This window comes from Lacerta agilis, chromosome 9 (assembly GCF_009819535.1).
Source record: "Lacerta agilis isolate rLacAgi1 chromosome 9, rLacAgi1.pri, whole genome shotgun sequence".
Lineage (NCBI taxonomy): Eukaryota > Metazoa > Chordata > Lepidosauria > Squamata > Lacertidae > Lacerta > Lacerta agilis.
This window is the reverse complement of record NC_046320.1, coordinates 1329715-1353716: the sequence shown is the minus strand read 5'-3', so window position 1 is coordinate 1353716 and position 24002 is coordinate 1329715. Positions and strand designations below refer to the sequence as shown.

The window sequence follows — 24002 nt, the reverse complement described above, 5'->3', positions numbered from 1 at the left end:
CCACTACCCCCCCCCCCAGAAAACCTGCCTCATTTGCACACAGATGATAGGGTGGTTTTTTGCTTCCTCATTTCAATGCTCACCATTTGCCAGAACTGAAGTGAGGTTGATAGCAGAGCATAGGGGTGGGTGGGGCAAGGGGAGGGAAAGAGGAAGGGGAGACCTGTGAGGTTTGGGGTGTGCTTTCTCCTTCAGAGTAGCAAGTCATTTCACACTCAGCTTCCTTAAACCGCCCAGTTTTGCAAGCTGCAAAGTAGAGCATTCCTCTTTCGGCTTCCGTGTGCTTGGCAGCCAGAGCCAACTGGGCTCCTCTCCGTCAAAGTTTTGGTGCTGTGGGGCAAGCCTGCCCAAAGGGGACCTTTTCCAGCAGCTCCTCATGACACACCTGCAGTTCAAAGACGCCTTCTGGGTAAGTGCCAACATCTTTATTTTCACCTTCATGGAGATAAAGAAGCAACACTGGCTGGCTGCGTGGTCTGAATTAACCTGGAGCCGCACTGTCACGATTTTGCCTGCACGTTTGGTTCAGTGCATTAGGAATGTTTTTGGGGCTCGTCTGCAAACTGGTTACCACAGGAAACTGCGGAAGGGGCCTGTTTAGGACACCTGAATCCACACAGTCAAAAGGTTAAGCAAGGACTTCTAGGCTAAGCAAGGAAGAGGGTCCACTTGTACTATAGTTAAAAGAATCACTTATTTCAAACTTTTAATTGCTAAATAAAAAAGGGGGGATATGAACTCTTAAATTTTTAATTTTTTTAAAAAATTGAACGACTAAATTCTTTCTTGGGGATGCTGGCAGAACATGGGTCTAATTTTCATTGCAGTCGACAGCTCATGTTTCTATCTTACGTGGTACTTTTTGTGTTAGATATACAACTTTGCTAGTGCAGCTTTTATCTGGGTGGAGGGGAGGCTCATGCAAAATTTGAATGCTATGCAAAGGTTGCAAAGGTTGCCCCACCCTGGTGCTCAGGTGTCACCCTTGAATATCTTGACCTTTCCCGGTTGGTGGTGGTTGTTTCTGAGAATAAGGGCATGAAGAGCCCTCCTCCATCGGACCAAAGGTCCATCAGATGCAGCCCCCTGTGATGTCCAGTGGTCCAGCCAGATGCCTTAGGAAACCAGCAAATGCATCATGGAGGAAACAGCCCTCTGCTCCTGTTGCTTGCCAGTACTGGCATTCAGTGATATACTGCCTCTGAATCTGGAGTGTGAATCCAGCCCATGGTTCTTCAAGCTTGTGTCCCCAGATGTTGTTGGACTACAGCTCCTATTATCCATAACCATTTGGCTAAGCTGGTGGGGATGATGGAAGCTGTAGTCTGAGAATGTCTGGAAACCCAAGTTTGAGGATGTAGGGGGCTTCAGGCTATGTTTCTACTCCACTTTGCCTACGGATTGGCCTTCACACTCTGCCATCAGAGGAGAAGACTTTTGGTTTGCGGGTGTCCCAGAAGCAGGGACATTTTTCAGAATTTTCCTTCTGGGCTATCGTGTCCAGTTAGGAGCTACAGGTCATGGTGTGTGGACGTACCCTGGCAACTTCCTCATCACAGGGCTGCCCCAAGATATGTTGTTGTGTTAGAACAACAAATGGCAAGGCCCTTGCTGCCCCGATAGCACATAGGGTCCCAAGTGTGGTCATGTCGGGAAATCTCACAAGAACCTCTTTCTCTTCCGCACTCTGTGGCAGTAAAAATGCAACATTTGTCACTATTTGCTGCCCTTCCTTTAGATCCAACAATGGCTGCCTGAGGCCAACGTGGTGTGCTTATTAAAAATGTCAGGCCAGAACCTGGGAGACCAGGGTTCAAATTCTTACCCAGCCATGAAACTCACCGGGGTGACCTTGGCCCAGCCACCACCTCTCTGCCTAATTTACATCACAAGGGTTTTTTCTGGGTTAAAATGTGGTGGTGTGGAGAGATCCATGAACACTGCTGTGAGCTCCATGAAAGAAAAGTGGGGCATATATGTAATTTACAATAAATAAAATGGTAGGGCCAGCCCTGGCTCTTGGACTATGGCAGTGCATTGTTTGTGGGGGCTGCACTTGAAGATGGCTCAGAAACTTCCACCAGTACAGAATTCAGCATCCTCTCTCGTCACACCAATGGCGTCTCACATGCAGTGGCTCCCAGTTAGGTCCTGGGATTCTAATCAAAGCTATTGTGTGTTGACTTGCAAGTAAGTCCCACTGACTGCAGTGGGATTTAGACCATTTTCACTCTGTGCATTTAAACCACATTGCCAAAGAAGCCCAGGAACTGTAGTTTACCCACGGTGGAACTATGGATCCCAGCACCCTGAACAAGCCATTATTCTTTGGCGAAGTTGTGTGCTTTAAACAGATGGTGAGTTTGCAGCCATAGATGAATTGGATAGACCTACCAAGCATATATCCCGTTGGACTGGGGGGGGCAGTCCAAGACCCAAGCTGCAGTAGCTGGGTACATGTCCGCAGAAGAACAAGCAGGGGTGTGGGGGGGGGACACGGGACGGGACAGAATTGCCCCACAGCAGCAGCAACAACAAAAACAGAAGCAAAGGTGGGAGGAGGGGGCATGAGAGAGGTGTGTAAAAATGCAGCATGACATGGAGAAAATCGCCAGAGAGTTGTTTCCCTCCCCCTCTCATATTACTAGAACTCCCTGTAGTCCTTCAGTGGGGCTGAATGTTGGGCTGGGGGTGATTAGGCCTGCCAGAGCCCCTTATTTGGCCTGCCAGGCCGCTGAGGCCAAGCCGCTCTCTCCTGCCCTCAGCCTGGCATTATATGTGTGGGGCAGGTAAATACAGACATTTGTAAGCAGATGGCAAAGGAACCAGATCAGGAGGTCCCAGACTGTGGCCTGTGGACTACCAGTGGTCTGAGAGCTTCATTTGGGTGGTCTGTGGCATGTCTGCATTCAAGAAGCATATTGGTTTTTAACTGTACTCTTATTGCTTCTTTCATTTCTTATATTATACTTCATTGTATTACGATTTGAATGAAGCCATAAGAATGCAATTAAAAATCACACAGCATCTGGCACAGCGCATTGCAATTGCCCCCTCAGGCAGGAAAACCTTAAGTGGTTTGCCAAGGCCAGCAGCATTTTCTTGAATCTGTGAACCACTGAGCTAAACTGTGGGAATATACTTTGCAGGTGCGCTCGCACCTGTGGTTATTTATGTTTATTTGTGGTTTTTTGTACTTATTTTTACTGTGTCCTTCCGCCTTGGAAGGAAAGGTAGCAATAGGACTCACTGCTGGGATCCCTCCACGGGGAAAAAGTGGCTCTAACTTTGAATTAAGCAACGGTCAGTTAATCTTCTTCCCGCCCAATTTAGGGCAGCAACAGAATTGTAGTTGGTTGTTGTATTGATTATGACGTTGGTTACTCCCTTAATAAACAGCTGCCGCTCCCTGTTTGTGGTGTGGAGAAAGCCGAGGAGTAAGCGCAAGAACATCGTTGCGTGACAAGCCCAGTTGCAAACAGAAAGCGAAACCAACCACGCAGGGCAGCGGTAGGCTTCTTCACCAGACTGCAGTCTCCGTTGTTTATTTTCACTTTTATTTAAAAAAGTCTTTTATTTGGCCGTTTAGTTTTGGCCACCTTTTAGATTAGTTTTCCTCTCCGGAACCTTTTTGGACCAGACAGATGCTTGCAGACATCCACGAGGCAGAATCATCACGGACTCACAGACTCAACCCTCAGATTGCAGCCAGCGGATCCCTTTCTTCACGGCGCAGTGGGAGCGGGCTCCAGGATTACCGGCCGTCCCGTCCGCAGGCTGCCCCATAGCTGGTGCCCGGTAGGCCCGGCTATCCCCACACTAAACCATCAGCCTCACTCACCCCAGAGAGCCTGGAGTTCAGCTGCTGCCGCCACTCGCTGTAACGTCCTGCTCAGAAATGGTGAATTAGAGGCTGGCCAGGAGTTATCGGGAGTGCGCTGCTCTGGTTCGCCAGAAGCGGCTTAGTCATGCTGGCCACATGACTCGGAAAAACTGCCTGCGGACAAACGTCAGCTCCCTTAGCCAGTAAAACAGGATGAGCGCCGCAACCCCAGAGTCGTCCGCGACTGGACCTAACAGTCAGGGGTAACTTTACCTTTAAGACTAGAAGTAAATACTAATTGGATTTTCTATCTGTCAGTTAATTAGCACCAGAGAATAGGAGGCCGATAGGGGCTGAAAAAACACTGGTTAGCAGGCTAGAAAATAAACCAAAAGAATTACTGGCGACTTTGAAAGAATACAACTGATAAGATAGCTCTGAATTTGCTTTGAATTTTCAATTTATACAGCCTATAAATCTCTGTCTTGTACAGAGCCAACTTGTGTTGGCTGTGGAAATGAAACAGAGGTTCTTATGAGAAAGGAATGTGCAAGCAGAGACAAGTTCCTGGAAGTGGGGGCTCCCAAGGGGGAGCTTAGCAGAACCCAATGTGGCAAAGCCAACACCAAATGCTTCTCCAATCGTTGATATCCTACAAAGCCTCCTGGATGAACAGCTGACAGGGTTAAGATCCGAGGTGCATAGAACTTTAAGAAAAGTTAGATCCAATCTACATCAGACTAAAGAATGCACAGGAGCTGTGGGTGCGGATTGACTTCTGCCTGAGCAGATCAGGAGTTGGAGTGGATGGGAGGATGGAAACAGGAGAAATGAATGGGTTTAAGAGGCAAGCGGAGATGGCAGAGATGAAGCTGAGAGAGAAAGGGCCGAGGGCAGAAACTGAAGCAAACATGGAAGAAAAAGCCTCTAAGCTCTCAGTGATTGGTTTGGAAAAAGAATGGAAGAAGGATTTTTCCTTTTTTCTTTAAATCAGGATAAAGCAGGACCAACAGGAAATGGGACTGGAATATATGGAACTGAGTATGGTTTGAAGACACAGCAAGCAAATAAGTACTGACTATTACACTATTAAGATTTGTTAGAGCCCCTGGGGAGAAATCCATCATATTGGACCACAGAAGGACTATTTTGGTCACATAATAATAATTGAAGAGCTACTTTTGGAGTTTTTGAGTGGAAAAAGGCAAATTTGAGATCCCTGGGGAACTGGAGACTGAGAAAATAACACCTAGCAGACTGAGAAAAAGCCGGATATTAATGCATCTAGATGGTATCCTGGCATACTTTGAATATTTTGCATAATTGTCATATGCATACTCATCAGCAGAGAATCAGAACAGCCTCTTTTTTCTTTTCTTTCTCTTCTTATTTTGTTTTTCTATTTTCTTTAATTCTTGTTTTCTTTCAGTTAAGTCTATCTATATCTATGTTTCGTTTTTTGAAGTTTCCTATCTTGGATTGATGAAGATGCTTCCAGGAAGGTGGTGGGTGATAGAGAGGCTCTCCCAGGTGAGAGTTCGGATGGCTCACTCTTCTGTCTGTGGAATAAGGGTTAAGGTATAATTGTAATAGTGGACCTGGTTTTTATTTTATTTTATTTTTAGTTTTCGTCTCCTCTTCCTTTTTATTTTCCTCTTTTGCTTATTCTTGCTTCTGTCCTATTTATCTTCTTTAGATTAGTTTGGCTTTAATTGTATTGTATGTTGAAAACTCTTAATATAGAATTGATTTTTAAAAAACCAACTAGGGTGGTTTTTCTCCCCCGGTGATTCAGACTGCATTTCTACACTGCTCAGCTGCCTCACACCTGGGTGAAGATGTCTAGCATTCAACCCCCTACTAACTCTAGAAATTATGGGAGGGGGGGATCTGGCATCCAGGAATTATAGGGGAATCTGCCCCCCCTTCATAACAGGGACTTTAACCATCATTAACTGTAATGAAAATCTGTACTGGCCCGCCTTTCTTGTGCTGCAGATTTGGCTTTGAAAAAACTACTAAAAGCAACAGAACCCCCCCCCCCAAAAAAAGCCTAACTGCTTTACTGTGGTCTTTCTAAGATGCAGGCGCCTGTAATTAAATAAATAAAAACATGATTGCAATGTGCAAGAGACACTGTGGACATCCTGTGCACTGTTTCTTACGGTTAGTTGTTTCTGTACCAGCCCAGCCCCACATCAGGTGACTTGCGTAGCAAGTGCAAGCATTTGGTAAGAAGGAAATGCCTTTTCTTTTAAAAAAGGCTGCTAAACAGGAAAGCTAACTTTCCACCTTTATGATGATCTATTTTCCGTGCTGTGTTCTTTGAACTAGGAGAGTAATCTTTCCGTTTTCGCTGTGGTGGTCTGACTTCTCTGACATCCAGCTGGCAGGGGAAGGGCCATGGTTCAGGGGTAGAGCATTTATTTTGTATGCAGAAGGTCCCAGGTTGATTCCCCAGCATCTCCAGGTAGCTCTGGGAGAGACCCGGAAACCCTAGATGACCACTGCCAGTCAGTGGAGAGGAGACCATGCTGTGTCATGTGAACTAGCAGCTCTGTCTTGGTATAGGTGCCTTTCTGCGTTCCTGTATTATGTGGGCCTGTGCCGCTACCGAGTCCTTTCAATACCTGCGCTGACTATCCAGGCATAGGCAAACTCGGCCCTCCAGATGTTTTGAGGCTACAATTCCCATCATCCCTGACCACTGGTCCTGTTAGCTAGGGATGATGGAGGTTGTAGTCCCAAAACATCTGGAGGACCGAGTTTGCCTATGCCTGGGTTAAGGTAAAGGTAAAGGACCCCTGGATGCTTAAGACCAGTGAAAGGTGACTATGGGGTGCGGCGCTCATCTCACTTTCAGGCTGAGGAAGCCAGCGTTTGTCCACAGACAGGTTTCCGGGTCATGTAGCCAGCAGGACTAAACCGCTTCTGGCACAACAGGACACCGTGACGAGTGCCAAAGTGCACAGAAATGCTGTTTACCTTCCTGCCGCAGCAGTACCTATTCATCTACTTGCACTGGTGTGCTTTCAAACGGCTAGGTTGGCAAAAGCTGGGACAGAGCAACAGGAGCTCACCACCATCATGGGAATTCGAACTGCCAACCTTCTGATCGGCAAGCCCAAGTGGCTCAGTTGTTTAGACCACAGCGCCACCCACTTCCTATATGTTCTTATGACCCTGTGCTAATTAGCCAATTATCTGACCTGTTGCAATGCACTTTTTCATCTTCCTGTATTCTAAAATCCAGTGTAATTTCCCTGGGGGGAAAACCTGACAGTGCCTGAGCCCTGTCTTGAATCTGATGATTCAAAGGCAGCCTCAGAAGGGGACGGGCGACAACGGGGCTGTGACCGTTTGGCACACCAGCGCCAGCAGCAGCAGCAGCAGCACCAGCAGCGGCTCCCTCCAGCAGCCTGTTCCAGAAGGCTCAGAGCCCTCGAGGCTGTCCGTCTCCAGCCGTGTGGCAGGACACCTAGGGATGGCGAACACAACTGTAGGTTTGCTTATTCAGTTATTGGGGGGGGGGGGTTGAAAAAAGTTGCTCTGAAAGGCATTTTACACCATGGCGCAATCCACTTTCTTTTTAAATGTTGGCTGGGAAATATCCACTGTGCCAGTGTGGATATCCACTGTGCCACTGTACCAGTGTGTTGTCATTATATCTACAGCACAAAATCTGGAAGTGGCAGCACAAATCCTACGTATATTTATTCAGAAGCAGGCCCTATGAATTCCCTGGCGCTTCCTCTCAGGGAAGTGTGCTTAGTAGAGGATGGTGGCTGCTGGAGACACAGCCTTACCTTCGGTGGCCCCTCTCTAGGGATCTTTTGCACAAGGAAGCCTGGAAGGTGTCTCTCCCCCCCCCCATCCTTTTGGAGACAAGTTAGGATGTATTCCATTTTTTTAAAGAAAGCCTTAAAGGAAGAGTTGTATATGCCTTAGGCAGTTGTTCTCTTCCCCACCCACACCAGTTGCTGATGCTCCACTTGATATGGTTATAACACTTTTTTTTTTCCTTTTTTGCTTTCCTTTCCTTACAGCCAGCTGCCTTATGTGACATACTATCTCTTTCGGCTAATTGGGTCCTTGCGCGACCTGACTTTTCTCCTTGCTTGCTTCAGCCAAGTTGGAAACCTTTGTCTCTGCTTTTAAGAAGAGTCGGCATGTGTGGCATGTCAGACTAGGCTAGGGAGACCCAGGTTCAAATCTCCACTCATCCACAAGACATAGGGCCAAACAAGAAGCGACATTAAAAGTGCTAGGACAATTAATAGGCATTTTTAAAAAATGTATTTTTATTAAAGATTTTCTTGGTTTACAAAAGTATGTGTAATGTCTCTTCTTTTCAAAACAAAATAAAAAATTCTTTCCAGTAGCACCTTAGAGACCAACTAAGTTTGTTCTTGGTATGAGCTTTCGTGTGCATGCACACTTCTTCTTTTCAAGTAACATTTTTTACAGATCAGTTTCATTTGTTGAGACATTAGTGTTACATTAGGAAGAAAAGGGGGAAACAGGGGGAGGGGGCCATGGTGGGTGGGGGTGGGGTCGGGTGGCGATGTTTCTATATTACTTAATGTATGTGTGGGGTTTTGTGGGGTTTGGTGTCAACGTCGCTTGTGAAGGTTCTCTGCTATTCGCTTGAGTCCCTTTGGTGGTGAGAGAGGTTGGGTTTGGCCTAGGGTGTGGTTGTTCATTTGTGATTGGCTGTGGTGAGCTTTGTCTTCGTGTGTGGGGGTGTGTGTTTTGGATCAGGTTAGCCATATTGATTCGTATGCTGTTGATGGATTCTTGTCGTTGTCTTGTTGGGCTGTGTATGTGATAAAGGGGAGCCGTAAGGGGTGAAGGCGTCTTCTTCTATTTGTCCCTGTGTCAGTTTCAGTTTATTTGTTAATTTATACTATTTGGTACCATTGGTCCATGCTTACTCCTGACATGTCCCTCCAGTTTCTGGCTATGGTGTTTCTTTCTGCTGAAAGTAGGTGGGTTATGAGTTCTTTGTGATGTAAATGGGCATTATTTTCTTGGAAGATATTTAGTAGGGCCAGTTCTGGAGTGATTTCTAATACTTGCTCAGTTTCTCGTATGGCTGTTGTCCAGAATAGTTGGATTTTGGGGCATTCCCACCACATGTGGAGGTATGTGCCTGTGGAGGTGCACCCTCTCCAGCATTTTGGTGAGGTTCCTGTGCATATTAGCGCTAATTTTCTTGTTGTTAGGTACCACCTGTAGGTGAGTTTCAGGGTGAGTTCTTTCCTTTTCATTGATATGAATTTAAAGGGGGGTTTAGACCATATTATGTAGTCGCATGAGCACTGTTCCAGAGTATTTTTCATTCTCATGTATATTATATCAATTCGAAAAAAGATTGGTTAATGAAGAAATTACACATCTTTCTACTTACAAGTGTTTGTTGAACTAGTTGGCTGATGAAGAACTGAATGAAACAGTAGTTGCTATCCGGAAACACTGTTCAGCAGAGTTCAGAGTTGGACATCAGAATTGGACATTTGCTGATTATACAAAGCTTTACAAGCTTGATCTCCGCTGGGTAAAGTCTCTCACCGTGACTTATTCAAGGACTTTCAGAGACTTCAGTTTGATAGTTTTTATGTTTTGCATTATTTCATAAAGTTTTCTATACTGTAATTGTTTCTAGCCATCGTGTTGCTTTCGATATTGCTGGATTATTTAAGAGGGCATGTAATTGGTGATATGTTAACCAGGGCATTAGGGGACCCAGGTGGCGCTGTGGGTTAAACCACAGAGTCTAGGGCTTGCCGATCAGAAGGTCGGCGGTTCGAATCCCTGCAACGGAGTGAGCTCCTGTTGTTCGGCCCTAGCTCCTGCCCACCTAGCAGTTCGAAAGCACGTCAAAAGTGCAAGTAGATAAATAGGGGCCGCTCCAGCGGGAAGGTAAACGGCGTTTCCGTGTGCTGCTCTGGTTAGCCAGAAGCGGCTTTGTCATGCTGGCCACATGACCCGGAAGCTGTCTGCGGACAAACGCCGGCTCCCTCGGCCTATAGAGTGAGATGAGCGCCGCAACCCCAGAGTCGGACACGACTGGACCTGATGGTCAGGGGTCCCTTTACCTTTACCTAACCAGGGCATTTAGGTGTCTTCTAGTTTGTCCTGTATTTCTTGTGTTGACAAAGGTTTGTTATTTTTATAGAAGTCTATTAGGCAATATAAGTCTTTGGTTTGTCAGGTTTTTATCTGGACGTTTTGTGCTGTATGGTGGAATAATGGGTGGTACACCAGGGGAATTAGTGGGGATGGGGTTGGGGATAGTTTGCCTATTTCTACTTTCCATGCTTTGAGCATGGTCTGTGTGTAGTACCTGTTAAGTGTTGTGGGAATTTTCCTTAGTTTGTTTGGGAGGAAAGGGTATGCTGTGGTGCAGGTATTTTCAATTGTGTCCCTCTCTAGGTGTATCCATTGTTTTGTCTCTTTAATGTGCATTTTTTTTAAAAAAGGAAATAGGCACCATGGGAGGCCCAAACAGGATTAGGAATAAGGTGGGCAAAGAGGAAGAGTTTCACCTCTCTCCCTACGGTAATCCCAATAAATCCCTTCCATGCTGCTTTTTGCAAATGAAGGAAATCTCCCGCTGGGGGCAGTGGAAAGGGTTGAACTCCTGCTCCTTTTCAACCATACATCCCATCCCATCCCATCCCATCCCATCCCATCCCATCCCATCCCATCCCATGTGTGTTTGTGTCCTGCAGCAGCTGTTTCTGTATTTTAGACCTGTAAGGTCATGTAAGATTGTCTGGGGAAATTTCCTCCCCTGGAAGTGATTATTTGCTTTTGGGTCACCCCAGGAACAGGCGCGTTTTCCCCAAACCCCTTCACCTGCCAATGGTGGTTCGTGGCGGATGGTGGCTGTGGAAGCTCAGGCTCAGTGACCTGGGTCTGCCCTAAGAGACAGGCAAGATGGTCTCTGGCCTCTTTAGCAGCCTCAGCTTTTGCAGCTAGAGTCAGTCAGGGCCCTGCCCTGCAAAGCAGGGAGTAGTTCTGCCAGGACTCACAGCCAAGAGCATCCGTATTCTCTTGCCTGCGCGACACTGCAACCCCCAGGGAAGTGGATGAAACCTAGTGGGATACACGGAGTGCTATACTTGATGAAGCGTAGAACATCAGTTGTGAATTTGCATCATGATACTGATTGATTTTATTTAATTCCTCTGTTTCAAGCCAAAAGAATCCCCTTGGCTGTTTGCATAAAAGAACACAGTGCAACCACATTTGTAGAGATGCTTCCATGCTCTCTTGGCACATGGCGTAGCTCTGGGGTACAGCATGATCACATCTTACATGGGGATTTGGTGCCAAGAATTCTTCAACCCGCCCCCTTAGAACCACCTCTGCTCAAGACCCCCAGCCTCCTCGACCTTTGCTGCCCGCCCAACGGAGGCAGAACACTTAAGCTCTCTGCCTTGCTTGCATTCTATGTATGTATTTTTTTATTTCATGAAATTTAGATACTGCGTGATTGCAGAAGAAACCCTCAAAACGGCTTACGAAAAAGATGAATCAATAAAATGATCATTAAAAAAATTTACAACCATAATTTAAAACCACAATAAGTTAAAACCACAATAAAATAGACCAAAACAAATTAAATTCATCTGAAACTTTTAAACTTGCATTTAACTTGCGGCATTTCAACCAGCTGGCCTTCAACCGCGTATGGCTGGAATTGTACAAGTTAAACATGCATGAGATGTGTTCTTTCTTTGCTCTGTCCTCCTTTCCCCCAGGACGGTGGGTCTTTTCACTGTCCAGAGCAGCAAGGGAGCAACGAAGGGCAGCGCCTGGTGAGCTGCTGAGGGATAGCAACTTACATTGGAAATGTCTGTGCAGCGCTAAGATCCCCCACCTCTAAGTCTGGAAAAGGAGACCTGATTCCTAAAGATGGACTAATCTGGTTGTTTATGTGGTGAGAATGGTTTTAGCTAATTGGAATTCAAACTTTTCATTTCCTAGTGTAAAGAATTCACTGTCCATGCTGGTTATGATGCGCTTCTACAGCGACTACTGGATGGGAGGAAGATGTGCAAGGATGTGGAGGACCTCATCAAGCAAAGGTAACTGAAAAGGGGAATTAAGGAGGAACACTGGCTGCCCTGCCCCCTGTTGGGGCCCTGGGCGCACCGTGGACCAAGATGGAGCAAGCCAATGGACGACCCAAACCAGTAGATTCAAATTGTAAGGAAGGAGATTCCAACTGAACATTAGGAAGAACTTGCCAGTGGTAACCTTCATTCAGTGGTGGGATGGACACCCTCAGAAGGTGGTGGACTCTCCTCCACTGCATTGCAGGGGGTGGACTAGATGACCCTTGGGATCTCTTCCAGCTCAATGGTGGGTAGTAATGGGTGTCTCTCCTGCAGCAGCTCACTTGGTTTCTGGGCTGGCTGCAGAGAGACCTCTTCCTTTCTAGCCAGCTCAGAAGCAGAGCAAGTTGCTGGAGGAAGGACAGACTAAGAAGTTCCTCCTCCACCTGCTGTTCCTTGCTGAATAGGGAGGAAGGAGAGAGAGATTGCAAACAAGCAAAGACACTGAGCTGGAGAGATCTAGTGTGGGGGTAGAGATTAAAAGTGCCAGACTAGGACCTGGGAGGCCAGAGTTCAAATCCCCACTCAGCCAGTGAGAAAACATGCAACAGTAATGGTTAATGATCCAGCTCCCAGTTAGGTTTTTAGCCAGGCCCAGCGGGAGGCCCCCGAAGCAAGCGGCAGCAGCGGCAGGGCCCATCGCCCTCCCGCGCCGCCGGCCATCAATTGGCCGCCGAGCGGCCCGATCCCGGGGGCTCCCGCTGCGCCCCAGGCCCAGCGGGAAGCCCCCACAGCAGCAGCAGCGGCGGCAGGGCCCAGCGCATCGCGCCCCGCCGCCATCCCTTCGGCCGCCACGTGGCCCGATCCTGGGGCTCCCGTAGCCTGCCAGGCCCAGCGGGAGGCCCCTGAAACCAGCAGCGGCGGCGGGAGGGGAGCCGTGCTCCCCCAAGGCAAGCGGCGGGGGAGGGGAGCAGTGCTCTGTGCCCTCCCGTGCCGCCAGCAACGCTTCGGCCGCCAGGCGGCCTGATCCTGGGGCTCTCCCTGTGCCATCAGGCCCGATCCAGGAATACATACCTGAAATGTGGAGCTCCTGGATCCTGGACGTTCCTGAACCTGCGGGAGAGAAACGAAAAGGGGGAAAATCTGGGCGGCTCTGCCGCTTTTACCTGGCCCTTGACCCCGCCCCCGGCCTCTGTCCTTTGTCCCATCCTGGCCAGAGGCAGGTCAAGGGCTGACCTGAGCCGGGGGGAGTGGAACCTGACCAGGTGATCCCGCCCGGTGCCGCAAACACCGCCCACCTGGGAAGGGAGGGCGGGAATTAATTCAAGGTGCTAGTCCTGCTGGTGCAGAGGGCCACAGTGGACCCTCCCTCACAGGGAAGGGAAGAAGGGAAAGAAAATGGGGGAGCGGGGAACCACATATGCCACCTTGCACTCCTCTGAGTGGGGATGAAATTTGGTATCTGTCCTTGCTGAAACAATGCCATCCTTCAAAATGTGCACTTCTTTGAATTATATAGCACAGTTCTTGGCTGAAGTAGTAAGTCCAGGGGCTAAGTGACTGTTATTAAAAAGGAACGTGCAAAGGTGCATTGTATTAGGTGAGAGCTGCTTGGCAGAAATGTGGATATTAGGCAAAATTGCAGAGAAATACTGTCTAAGTATGCATTAGGAAAAAATCACACTAAGATTCTGATGAATTTTCGTGAGGACTTGGAAGAGAAGAGAACAATGGAAGCCTGGTGGACCAGGCCAGTGGCACATCATCGTGTTCTCACAGCGGCTGACCAGATGCGCCAAAGTGAAACCCTCAACCAGGATTGGAGCACAAGAGCCCCATCTCCCCTCCTGCCTCTGACTGTGGAGACAGAGCTGAGCCATCCTGGCTAGCAGCCGTTGGTCACCTTCTCCAGTCTTCTCTAAAGCCATCCAAGCTGGGGCCCTCCCTGCCTCCTGGGGGAGGGAGTTTCATAGTTCAACTATGTGCTGCATGAAGAAGTCTTTCAGCTGCCCTGAAGTTTCCAACATTCAGCTTCAGGAAAGCAGTGTGGTCTCCCCACCCAGCGCTCCCTTCCGTCCCACCCACCACCACTGTGTGGCCCCCATAGGAGCACAGCCCCTGAGAGTAAAATGTGCTCTCCCATTGTCCTGCTAATGAATCATTATACACTCACAAGTGACACAGACCCCTGTCGTCTCTCCAGAGCTATTTTAAAACATGTGAGCAAAGTTTTCTTCCTCCTGATGGAAACAGTGGCTTCGCATAGGCGCCAGAGTGGTTAACCTGCTGTGGGTGGAGGCAGAGTGAGAAGCGCAGGTGGGGTTGAATTGCTCTGGGCCCCTGGAACTAATTTGGGGGGTGGCTGACTTGGGTTGTTTAAGGGATGCCCTCCCCCATCGTCATTCTAGTGCCTCCTGACTGGAGCTGTAATCTAAAATATATGGGAGGCATTCAGTTTGGGGACATGGTTTTTTTTTGGGGGGGTGACCTCCAGGACATGAAGCAGGTCAAATGAGACGACGCTGTGGGATGGTGAAGGGGTGAGGTCAGTCTTCTTAACCTGGTGACCTCCATGTTTTGGACCACAGTTCCCATCAGACTTAGCCAGAATGGCCAGTGGCCAGGGATGATGGGACTTGTAGTCCACTGTACAACATCTGGATGGTGCCAGGTTGGAGAAAGTGAGTAGGGATGGGTCATTTTCAGTCTCTCTCAATTTCTCATTTTCTCAGTTAAATTTGATTCAGATTCTACATTATGTGGCCATAGACCTGAAAAAGCATAACAAACAACCATACAAGTGAAATAAGCAAACTACTGGTTAGCTGGCTTGCTCCTCACCAAGCAGTTACAGTTGTGCAGACACTCTCCTCTGACTGCCATGGCATGCAAAACATACGGTGATTGTTTGGGTTTCCAAGTTCTAAGTCCAGAGGTAGAAAAGAGAGCTGTCACCAGGCAAGGGACATGGCAATTATGGGATGCGGACACGTGACCTTGCTTTGCAGTCTGCCTTCAGTGCTGTTTGGGTTTTGCAGTTCCTGCACACAGCGGACAGTGCAATTGCTTTTGCCATTCTGGGCACAAGAAAAGAAAGAAAGAAAGAAAGAAAGAAAGAAAGAAAGAAAGAAAGAAAGAAATTTATTACGGTCACAAGAAAAGAATGCCACCATGTGGGACTTGGCAGTGCATTGGATTAGGAAACGTTGCAACCAGTGTGGCTTTGCATCTCTATCCTGCCATTGTATCCATGAGGAAAAACTATTTCTTTGAGCATATGAACTGAATTCCTTTGATTTGGGGAAGATTGCTGTTTCTGGGGCTCTCTCTGCAAACTGGGAATATTAGTGACTTGCTTCTTCAGGGTTGCTGTGAAGATGACAACAGAATGTTGCTTGAGCTATTAGAATTGTTTCCGTGGCCTTGGAACTTTTATTATTTTGTACCTCTCTTGCAACAGATTTTGTTCCTCCAGTAGTTCTAACCAGAAATTGCAATTGTCAGAGTAAAGCAAATCAATCAGTGACTGTGGAGCAGGGGTCCCCAAACTAAGGCCCGGGGGCCTGATGCAGCGCAGTCGCCTTCTCAATCTGGCCCGTGGATGACCTGGGAATCAGTGTGTTTTTATATGAGGGGAATGTGTGCTTTGATTTAAAATGCATCTCTGGGTTATTTGTTGGGCATAGGAATTTGTTCATATTTTTTTCCAAAATATAGTCCGCCCCCCATAAGGTCTGAGGGACAGTGGACCGGCCCCCTGCAGAAAAAGTTTGCTGACCCCTGCTGTGGTGTGTCACTTTGCCGTGCAACTGTTGCACAATGCCCACATCACAATGCTTATGTCCACTGCATGTCTTCAACTCTGCAAAGGGTGAGACTTTCGCAGCTGTGCAGCACAAGTGCCCATGTGGCCTTTTTGGAAAATTCCACCTATTCCTCCCTCCCAGCAGCAGTTCTTAATCATTGCAAGAATCCCATTCAGTTTTGTCTTCATTTATGGGGTGTGCACCTGTCCCTTTCCAATACTTGCTTGCACCATCTCCCTTTTCTTACTTTGAGAGGCTTGTTTTCAAATGCACCCCAATAGTGACCAGTTCAAGGCCTGTCAGGGCAAGAGACCCCAAAATATATGGGCGTTGGTACTCTTTCAACTTCAAATAATGAGGTTTTTTCTTCTCTTTTTGCAGGGCACAAGCAGAAGAGCGTTACGGGAAGGAGCTAGTTCAAATTGCTCGGAAGGCAGGAGGCCAAACAGAAATCAAGTAAGTCCTTTTGAATGTAACATGATAGCAATGACTGCAAAGTACCTCTGATTTGAATTAATAGTGGGTGCTACCTACAATCAGTGGTTACACAAACAAGGTGCAAAATTTGGACGATTATGTGACTTTTTCACACCAATGTACAGTCGAACCTCTACTTACCACCGCCTCTTATGGTTGTTCCAAGTCGCGACCACGGCAAACCCAGAAGTAACCGGTGGGTTTGCCGCCGTTCAAGCATGCGCAGAAGCGAGCAATCGCCACCATGCCTGCGCACAACGGCGCCTCTCCCAACGACCCGTTTTGACCTCTGGACGGACCTCCGGAACGGATTATGGTCGCAAATAGAGGTTCTATTGTATTGTCATAGATTTGGGAGGGGGATCCCCTCCCTAAATCCTATAAATTAATAAATGGTAGGATTTGGATCATTTGGGATGTAAAGGGAGAAATAACGGCTGCAGAAGAATTCCTGGACTAGCCTCTGCCAAATGGCCTGGCCAAGCGAGGGCCATTAAGAAACAATAGAGGGCCACTGACTTCCGGCGGCGACGACATCGCGGAGCGGTCGTGGGTTGCCTCGGCTGCGAGGCGACCCAGTCCGTCCCGGGGGTTGGAGCCCCGCTACCGCAAAGCGGGGCTCCGATGGGGTGCGGGAAGAGCGTCCCGCACCCTGGGCTCCCCGGCTATGCCCACTATGGCTCCGAACCCTTCCCTCGCTCCCCCTGTAAAGGGGGAGTGGGGGTGAAGGGAAAACGGAGCCGGGCTTCAGGGGACATGCCCCAACCGGGACGCGAAGCGGCGGTTGCCCCCGCGATGAGCGTTAACGTTCTACCTGTCAAAGTTGGAGTTTAAGAATCCCGGTGTCGTGAGTATTGGATTGGATCTGTTTTTGTGCTTTGTTGACGACCTGGGGGACATTTGGAAAGGGAGCCTGCCTTTTTCCCCTCGGGAGATAGAAAATAACCAGCTTAAGAGACTGCTGTTACAGCGATGGCTACAAAGTATTTAAAATTTGACAAGTGAGACTTTTGGATTTCCCTTTGGGGATTAAACAGGAGGACAGTATCTTTTTTTAAAATTTTCGATTCTTGCGCCCTGGATTCAGGGAAAATGGCCGTGAAAGACTTGGACTGAATGGAAAGTTACTGGCAAGATGGAGAAGTCTGAGAACCGAAACTGCAATTTGACACCTATGCCCGCTTCTGCCATGCTCGGCTTTGTTTTTGACTTGGTTATGAACTGTGAAAGGACCCATGAAGAAAGGACTATTTTATTGAGACTGGAACTGCTCAACCGAAAATTGGAAATATTGAACTGTCATATGTCAAAAAAGCTATATCCCACAGAGGAGACTGTACAGGAAATGGCTGTATTGGAGGAGAGCCTTGGCACAGAACTGAAGGGGCTGATTGAACAACAGGATGAAAAGGTATGGCTACTCCGGATTAATGGATCGTCTTTTGGGGGTGGCAGACCCAGGACGGAGAAAATTGTTATATCTAACTCCCAAGGTGAGAGCTTGGGAGCGAAGGTGAGAACTTTATGTTTATGTCTACAAATAAAAGAAGAATGTGATGATGAACCGGAGAGGCTGGGAGAAAAGGTGCGCACCCTGATGTTCTATGCAAGGACTATTTTGGATTCAGTCTGGATCTGTGGTTATGTAAAGAAAAAGGTTACTTCGAGGAGCAGCCCTGGAGCAAGACGACCAAAGAAAATGGACAGAAGGGGGATAGGGTGAACGATATTAAGGTATAAAGGCAAAGAATGTATTATGGTAACCTGAAACCGGTGTGTCAAGACTTTAAGCTTTTAGAGAAAGAAAAGAGGTATTTTAAATTTTTGTTATTAACAGCAGTTATAGTGAATGAAGATATTTGTTATGATGCATATTGAAAATAAGGGGATAAGAACTAGAATCTTGTGTGGAATTAATATGAAGTTATAACATGTTTTGATTTATGTTAAGTTAAGAATGGGAAAATATTGTTTATTACGAAACAGGATTTGTTAAAAAGAAGCTTTTGAATTTTAATTTTTAGATATTTGGATTTTTTAAGATTATGATGGTATAAGATGTTATTAAAGTAATATTTGGGATTGGAACCGAAGGTGAAAAGGCAGGGGAAGTCTGTACCAAGATTCGATCAAGAATTTTTTTTTTTACAGCATAAGAAGAAGAATTATTGGTATTTGTGTATTTGTTTACTTCTAGTTGGGGGTGGGTTAATGTGGGTGTTATATTTGTATGTTGTTTGTTGTAAAACCAATAAATTCTTATAATAAAAAAAAGAAACAATAGAGGGCCACAGAGGGCCATTGGTAATGCAAGAGAAATGTCCTCCCTTCTTGCCCTGAGGTGTGAACAGAGACTGGGAGCTTGGAAGGTTGCGAGGGTAACTGGGTGTGAGATGTTCAGGGGAAAAGAATGGGAGAAGAAAGAGTGGGATCCATCTTGGGCTGGCTGGCTGGCTGCAGGCTGGCTGGCTGGGAGAGATGCCTTGGGCTGCAGGGCTGCGCTGCTAAGGGGAAAAGCCCCTCTTGAAATGACCCTGCTGTACATGACTTTTGTAACAGTATTTTTTCTCTTTGTTTGCTTGATTCGGTGCATTTTATATATGCTGCTTCCAGTGCAGTTAAGGTGGCTTTGTTTTAAATGGTGGCCTTCATCCCTTCACATTACAAAAGGCCTGGGGCAGAAATAAATAAGCAAAATCGCAGCGGAAAGTTCCCAGAGGGAAGGAGCTAGTTCAAGCTGGCCGGGGCAGGAGGTCTCTCAGCTCACGTCTCCCTGGGAGGAAGGGAACCTGTTTGTTGCCCCTGTGCAGATGGGGGCCTTTTTCTCTGTTGGAGCAGCTGGAGAGAATGCAGATGGCACCTATTGCCTCCCCCCCCCCCCCATGGCATGAAGATAATGGAATGGTTGAGCCGTCAATCCCCTTTCTCAAGGAATTCTGGGAATAGTAGTTCTCCTAGCAACTCTCTGCACCCTTAAGAAACTGCAACTCCCAGAATTGTTTTAGGTGAAGCCGTGGCTGTTTAAAGTGGTCTCATAGAGCTTTAAACTTATGGTGTGAATGTGCCCTAAGTTCTACTCAGGAGACCCGGTGGAATCAATGTGCCTCAGTTAGTCATGTCCATTAAATTCGATGGGTCTCTTCTGAGTAGGACTACCAGTAAAAATCATTTGAAGAATCTAAGAAGAGCTCTGGTGGATCAGACCACGGCACGTGTGAAGGTGATTTTTAAGGGGCAGGAGGAGGTGGGATTCTTCACATGAAAATCCATATGCCTTAGAGTCTCAGGGTGGAATTAATGTCATGCCAAAGACATTGTTCTGTCAGGCGGAAGCATTTTGGCTTGCCTGGTGGGGCCATCTCCCCTCTCCTCCACCCCACATGCTGCTCTGGGGTTTCTTCTGACCCTCCAGTGCAGATTTGGGGGCAGGGGGCACAGGGAGGAGGGAATGGGGTGGGTAGTCCTTGCAAAACACAAAATGAGAAAAGACCAACAGCTGTTGAGAGCAAGGGAGGGGAACTTGGTGGGGGCCAAAGTGGACCGAGCAATAGCTGTATTCCAGCCACAGAAAAAATGAAGGTTTTTATATGCACATACCCACACTCCTCTCCATTGTTATTTCTGTTATATAATGGAATTGTTATACCATTTAACTACAAATTTTATTTTATTGTATTTATTTATTAGATTTATATACTGCCTTTCGTCACAGGGTGATCCACAGAATAAAATACAAGACAAAAACACAAGTAAATAATTAAAACAAAACCATAATGCCCCCTCCCTGCAAACACATTTAAAAGGCTGTAGAATATTAATCAGGAGGAGGAGAACATTCCACAGATGGGGAGCCACTGCAGAAAAGGCCCCGTTCTCGTGCTGCCACCCTCCGGACCTCTCATGGAGGAGGCACACAAAGAAGGGCCTTAGAAGATGAACGCTGAGTCTGGGCAGGTTCATATGGGGAGAGGCGGTCCTTGAGGTATTGTGGTGCTGAGCCATTTAAGGCCAGTGCAGTCAGGGCAGGATCGGTGCAATATGCTCAAACCATCTTGCCCCAGTGAGCAACCTGGCCTCTGAATTCTGCACCAGGTGAAGTTTTTGAACCGTCTTCAGAGGCAGCCCTACGTATAACGCATTGCAGTAATCTAACCTTGAGGTTACCAGAGCATAGACAACAGTAGTTAGGCTATCCCTGTCCAGATAGGGGCATAGCTGGGCCACCAGCAGAAGATGATGGAAGGCACTCCAGGCCACTGAGGCCACCTGAGCCTCGAGCGACAGCAAAGGATACAGGAGGACCCGCAGGCTACGAACCTGCTCCTTCAGAGGGAGCGCAACCCCTTCAAGAGCAGGCCATCTCTCACCCATCTGGTCCAGGGCACCACCCACTAACAGTGCCTCAGTCTGATCTGGATTGAGCTTCAGTTTGTTGGCTCCCATCCAGTCTATTACCGAGGCAAGACACTGGTCCAGCACAGCTGCTATGCCTGCAGATGAAAAGGGGAGGTAGAGCTGTTTGTCATGAGCTGAAATAGTATAGGAGATAAAATTGAGCCCTGAGGAACCCCACACTGAAGGTGCCACAGATCTGAAAAGCACTCCCCAAGCATCACCCCCTGGGAACGCCCATCCCAGTAGGATGAGAACAGTCCTCTAAGTGGGTTACATAAAATATACATTAGAATTGTCAATAAAATGACAGGCGTTAAAAGCCAACTTTAAATATTCATATACAATCAAAGTGAAAAATATATAGGCATTCCCCCACTTATGTGCACAATCACATATATACTGTACGCTGTGCTGAGAAATAAATAAATAATTCGATTCAAACCCAGAATGGCTGAAGAGAGCTGGAAAGTCATTGCAGCTCTCAAGGTGACCCTCCCCAGAGGAGCTCTTGCTGCTGCGCCACCCCACACAATGGCTGATGGGAGGAAGCTGTATGTATTGCAGTGGACACCCCACTTATGTGCATGGGGCCCCGAAATGCTACTCCTGCATACAGTAAGTGGCAAGTCACCTGTACATTATCATTATTAGTTAAATGGCATATTAAATGACATACATGTTTACATATCTGGGTAGGCTTGACTAAATAAGAATGTTTTGCCAAAAACATCCTCAATCCATCCTCAGTTGAGGCAAGGTAGAGGCATGGTCCCAGTTCAAGGACACATGCCAGCTGGGTAAAAGCCTAGGGGTCGGGGCCAGTAGAGGAGAGTGTGGCTTGGGGAGGGGGTATGCCCAGTGGAGAGTCCTGAGGGCCACACAGAAATACCTGGAGGTTCTCCACTGCAGATCCAGGGCCTCCTTTGCTTGTCTTCTGCCCCATTGAAGCAAAGGTGCCTTGGCTCAAACTCACACTGTCAATACAGTGGTACCTTCGTTTGCGAACTTAATCCGTTCCAGAAGTCTGTTCTTAAACCAAAGCGTTCTTAAACCAAGGCGTGCTTCCCCATAGTAGTGGGGGACTCAATTTACAAATGGAACACACTCAACATGTTCTGCTTCCAAGGCAACGTTCACAAACCAAAACACCTACTTTTGGATGTTTTCCAAGTTGTTCATAAACTAAGCTGTTCTTAAACCAAGGTAGCCCTGTAGATGTAGGTCTAAACTTGTAATTACACTTTGTCACAACACGTGTTCATGTATTCCCATGTGCAGAATCAGAAAAGGTAGCCAAGCATATCAGTCTTTGTGGATGTCACAACTGTGCCAAAGTCCTTAAGAAATGCAATCAGAATGCAAAACCCAGTACATGTTAGAAGTTCTGACTCATGTTAGCAGGAAAAATAGCTATGCTTTGTAGAGACTTCCTGTGTTAGGCTTTATATAGAATCATAGTTGCAGATGGAGGAGCAAAAATGTACTCTTGAGCCAGCTAGTGTGTTTCCTGTTTGTTGCAAAGAAATCCTGGGGAGATATCGATTCAGTTTGCACTCAAAGGTGAAGCTACCAAATATGCACTTTCTGGAATAAGAGAAGAGCTGAAACACAGCCATCCCTTGGAATTAGCACACCTCTGAATGTTGCAGTGCAGTTCTCTAGCCAAGGAGTGTGAATGATCATGATAATGATTTTACTTGTACCCCGCCCATCTGACTGGGTTGCTCCAGCCTTTCTGGATGACTTCCAACAAATATTAAAGCATTATACATGCATATACTAGGGTGAAGTGTGTATAAAATGCACATGTTAGAGAAAATGATATACCGAAATGCATTATGTTAGACAAAATTGCATACAAAAAGTATATATTAGGAAAAATTTGTGCTAAAATGTTGATAAATTTTCATATGACTCTTTTTTTTTAATTGCAAACTGGTCTGGAGAACTGAACTTAAATACAGTACAGGAAAAAAAGAAAGTGAAATTGGCAGATTTGGCAATCCCTGGTTGCACATCTGATCCCTGCAATGTCTGGATTAACCATTATCCACTTATGCACGGGAAGCCACAACTAAGTATGCCTGTCCTATTCCCTGTGTTGAGCTTGTTTAATATTCCTGCAGATGAGCATATAAGGTGGGGTGCTTTCACAACACAAGCTGATTTGAATGCAATGCAAAGCCAAAACATAGAAGCAAAGAATTGTAGTGTTGGGAGGGTCATAAAGGGTCATAGAATCATAGAATCATAGAGTTGGAAGAGACCACAAGGGCCATCCAGTCCAACCCCCTGCCAAGCAGGGTCATCTGCTCCTCCCCATGCAATGCAGGAATCGCAGCTAATTTGGCTTAATTTGAATATGCAGAGTGTACAGGTTTCTGGAGATGAGCTTCTTGCTTTTCCTGCTTCAGATTCTTCCTCTCCAGATATTGGTAGAATCTGGTGCTTTTAGAATTTGGCACTTTTTTTCCTTTTGCCCTGCAGCAACAGAAAATAGAGCCAAATTCAAAATGCACTCACTTACAGTTGGAAAGGAAGAATCAAGAGTTGCAGGCACATCTTGAAGGAGAGCCACACCTTCAAAGGAAGAAAGGAAGACTCACCCGACATCATATGACATCAGGTGATTGACAAGTGGGCATTCTGAAAGCCCTTGAGTTAGCTTTATTGCCATTTTTTTTCTGGAGACGAGGCAAAACGTTATATATCAGGACTTAATCTTGTTTTTGCTTGTGGCTGATTGTATAGAAATTGTGCAACACAGGAGATATTATACACTGCATTTCAGGGCTGGTGGAACAGTGTTGGGGCTTTGGCTATACAGAAAAGGTGACTTAGCATATTAGACTGGATAGAGAAGATCTAGGAAATCTTTTACTGTTAGCTGGTACCCTTCCATGTCATATCTAACGCAACAGGAGGGCCAGGTTCCTCTTTCAGACTCTCACTCTTATCTGCCATAATTCCTAACCAATTTTGGCCTTCAGCTTGATTCTCCCATGGTTTCCCTTTTATTGTCCCACTCACTTAGGAGGGACCTTGTGGCCCCCTCTCTCTGGCATCTGCTGCCCCAATTTCAGAAAAGTCAGAGTCAGTTCCTGTTAAGAGATGGGTCTTTAGAGAGAAGTTGATGATATTTCCCCAGGCAACTGGAAAACAAACAGTCCCCAAAGAGTGAGTGACGTTGTTCAACATCTTCAATGTTCACTTCCTGTCTTTCAAATGGGGAGGTTTCAGTATCTATACTCCCCACAATTGCACTCTGCAAAGTATGAAGATTCAGTCTTGCAAGGAGAAATGGCATGGAGAATGCAGAGAGGGCAAGGGTCACAGGGCTCACAGATGTGCTGTAAGACTTGTGCAATCAGTCTGTGGCCTGGGACATCAAGTCTCCTGCAGCTTCTGCTCTGACTCCAAAACAGACGTCCAGAA

General features: G+C 46.9%; 1 protein-coding gene across 1 annotated transcript in view; it reads left to right on the top strand.

The window, feature by feature from the left end:
- The first annotated feature begins 242 nt into the window (after positions 1-242).
- The window catches only part of PSTPIP1 (proline-serine-threonine phosphatase interacting protein 1), a 46600-nt gene continuing 22840 nt past the window's right edge, over positions 243-24002 (top strand). Inside the window, exons 1-3 of the mRNA XM_033160943.1 lie at positions 243-409; positions 11819-11919; positions 16077-16151. Of these exons, the coding sequence (XP_033016834.1) occupies positions 377-409; positions 11819-11919; positions 16077-16151 (209 nt within the window). The 5' untranslated portion in view covers positions 243-376. The remainder of the gene's footprint in view (positions 410-11818; positions 11920-16076; positions 16152-24002) is intronic.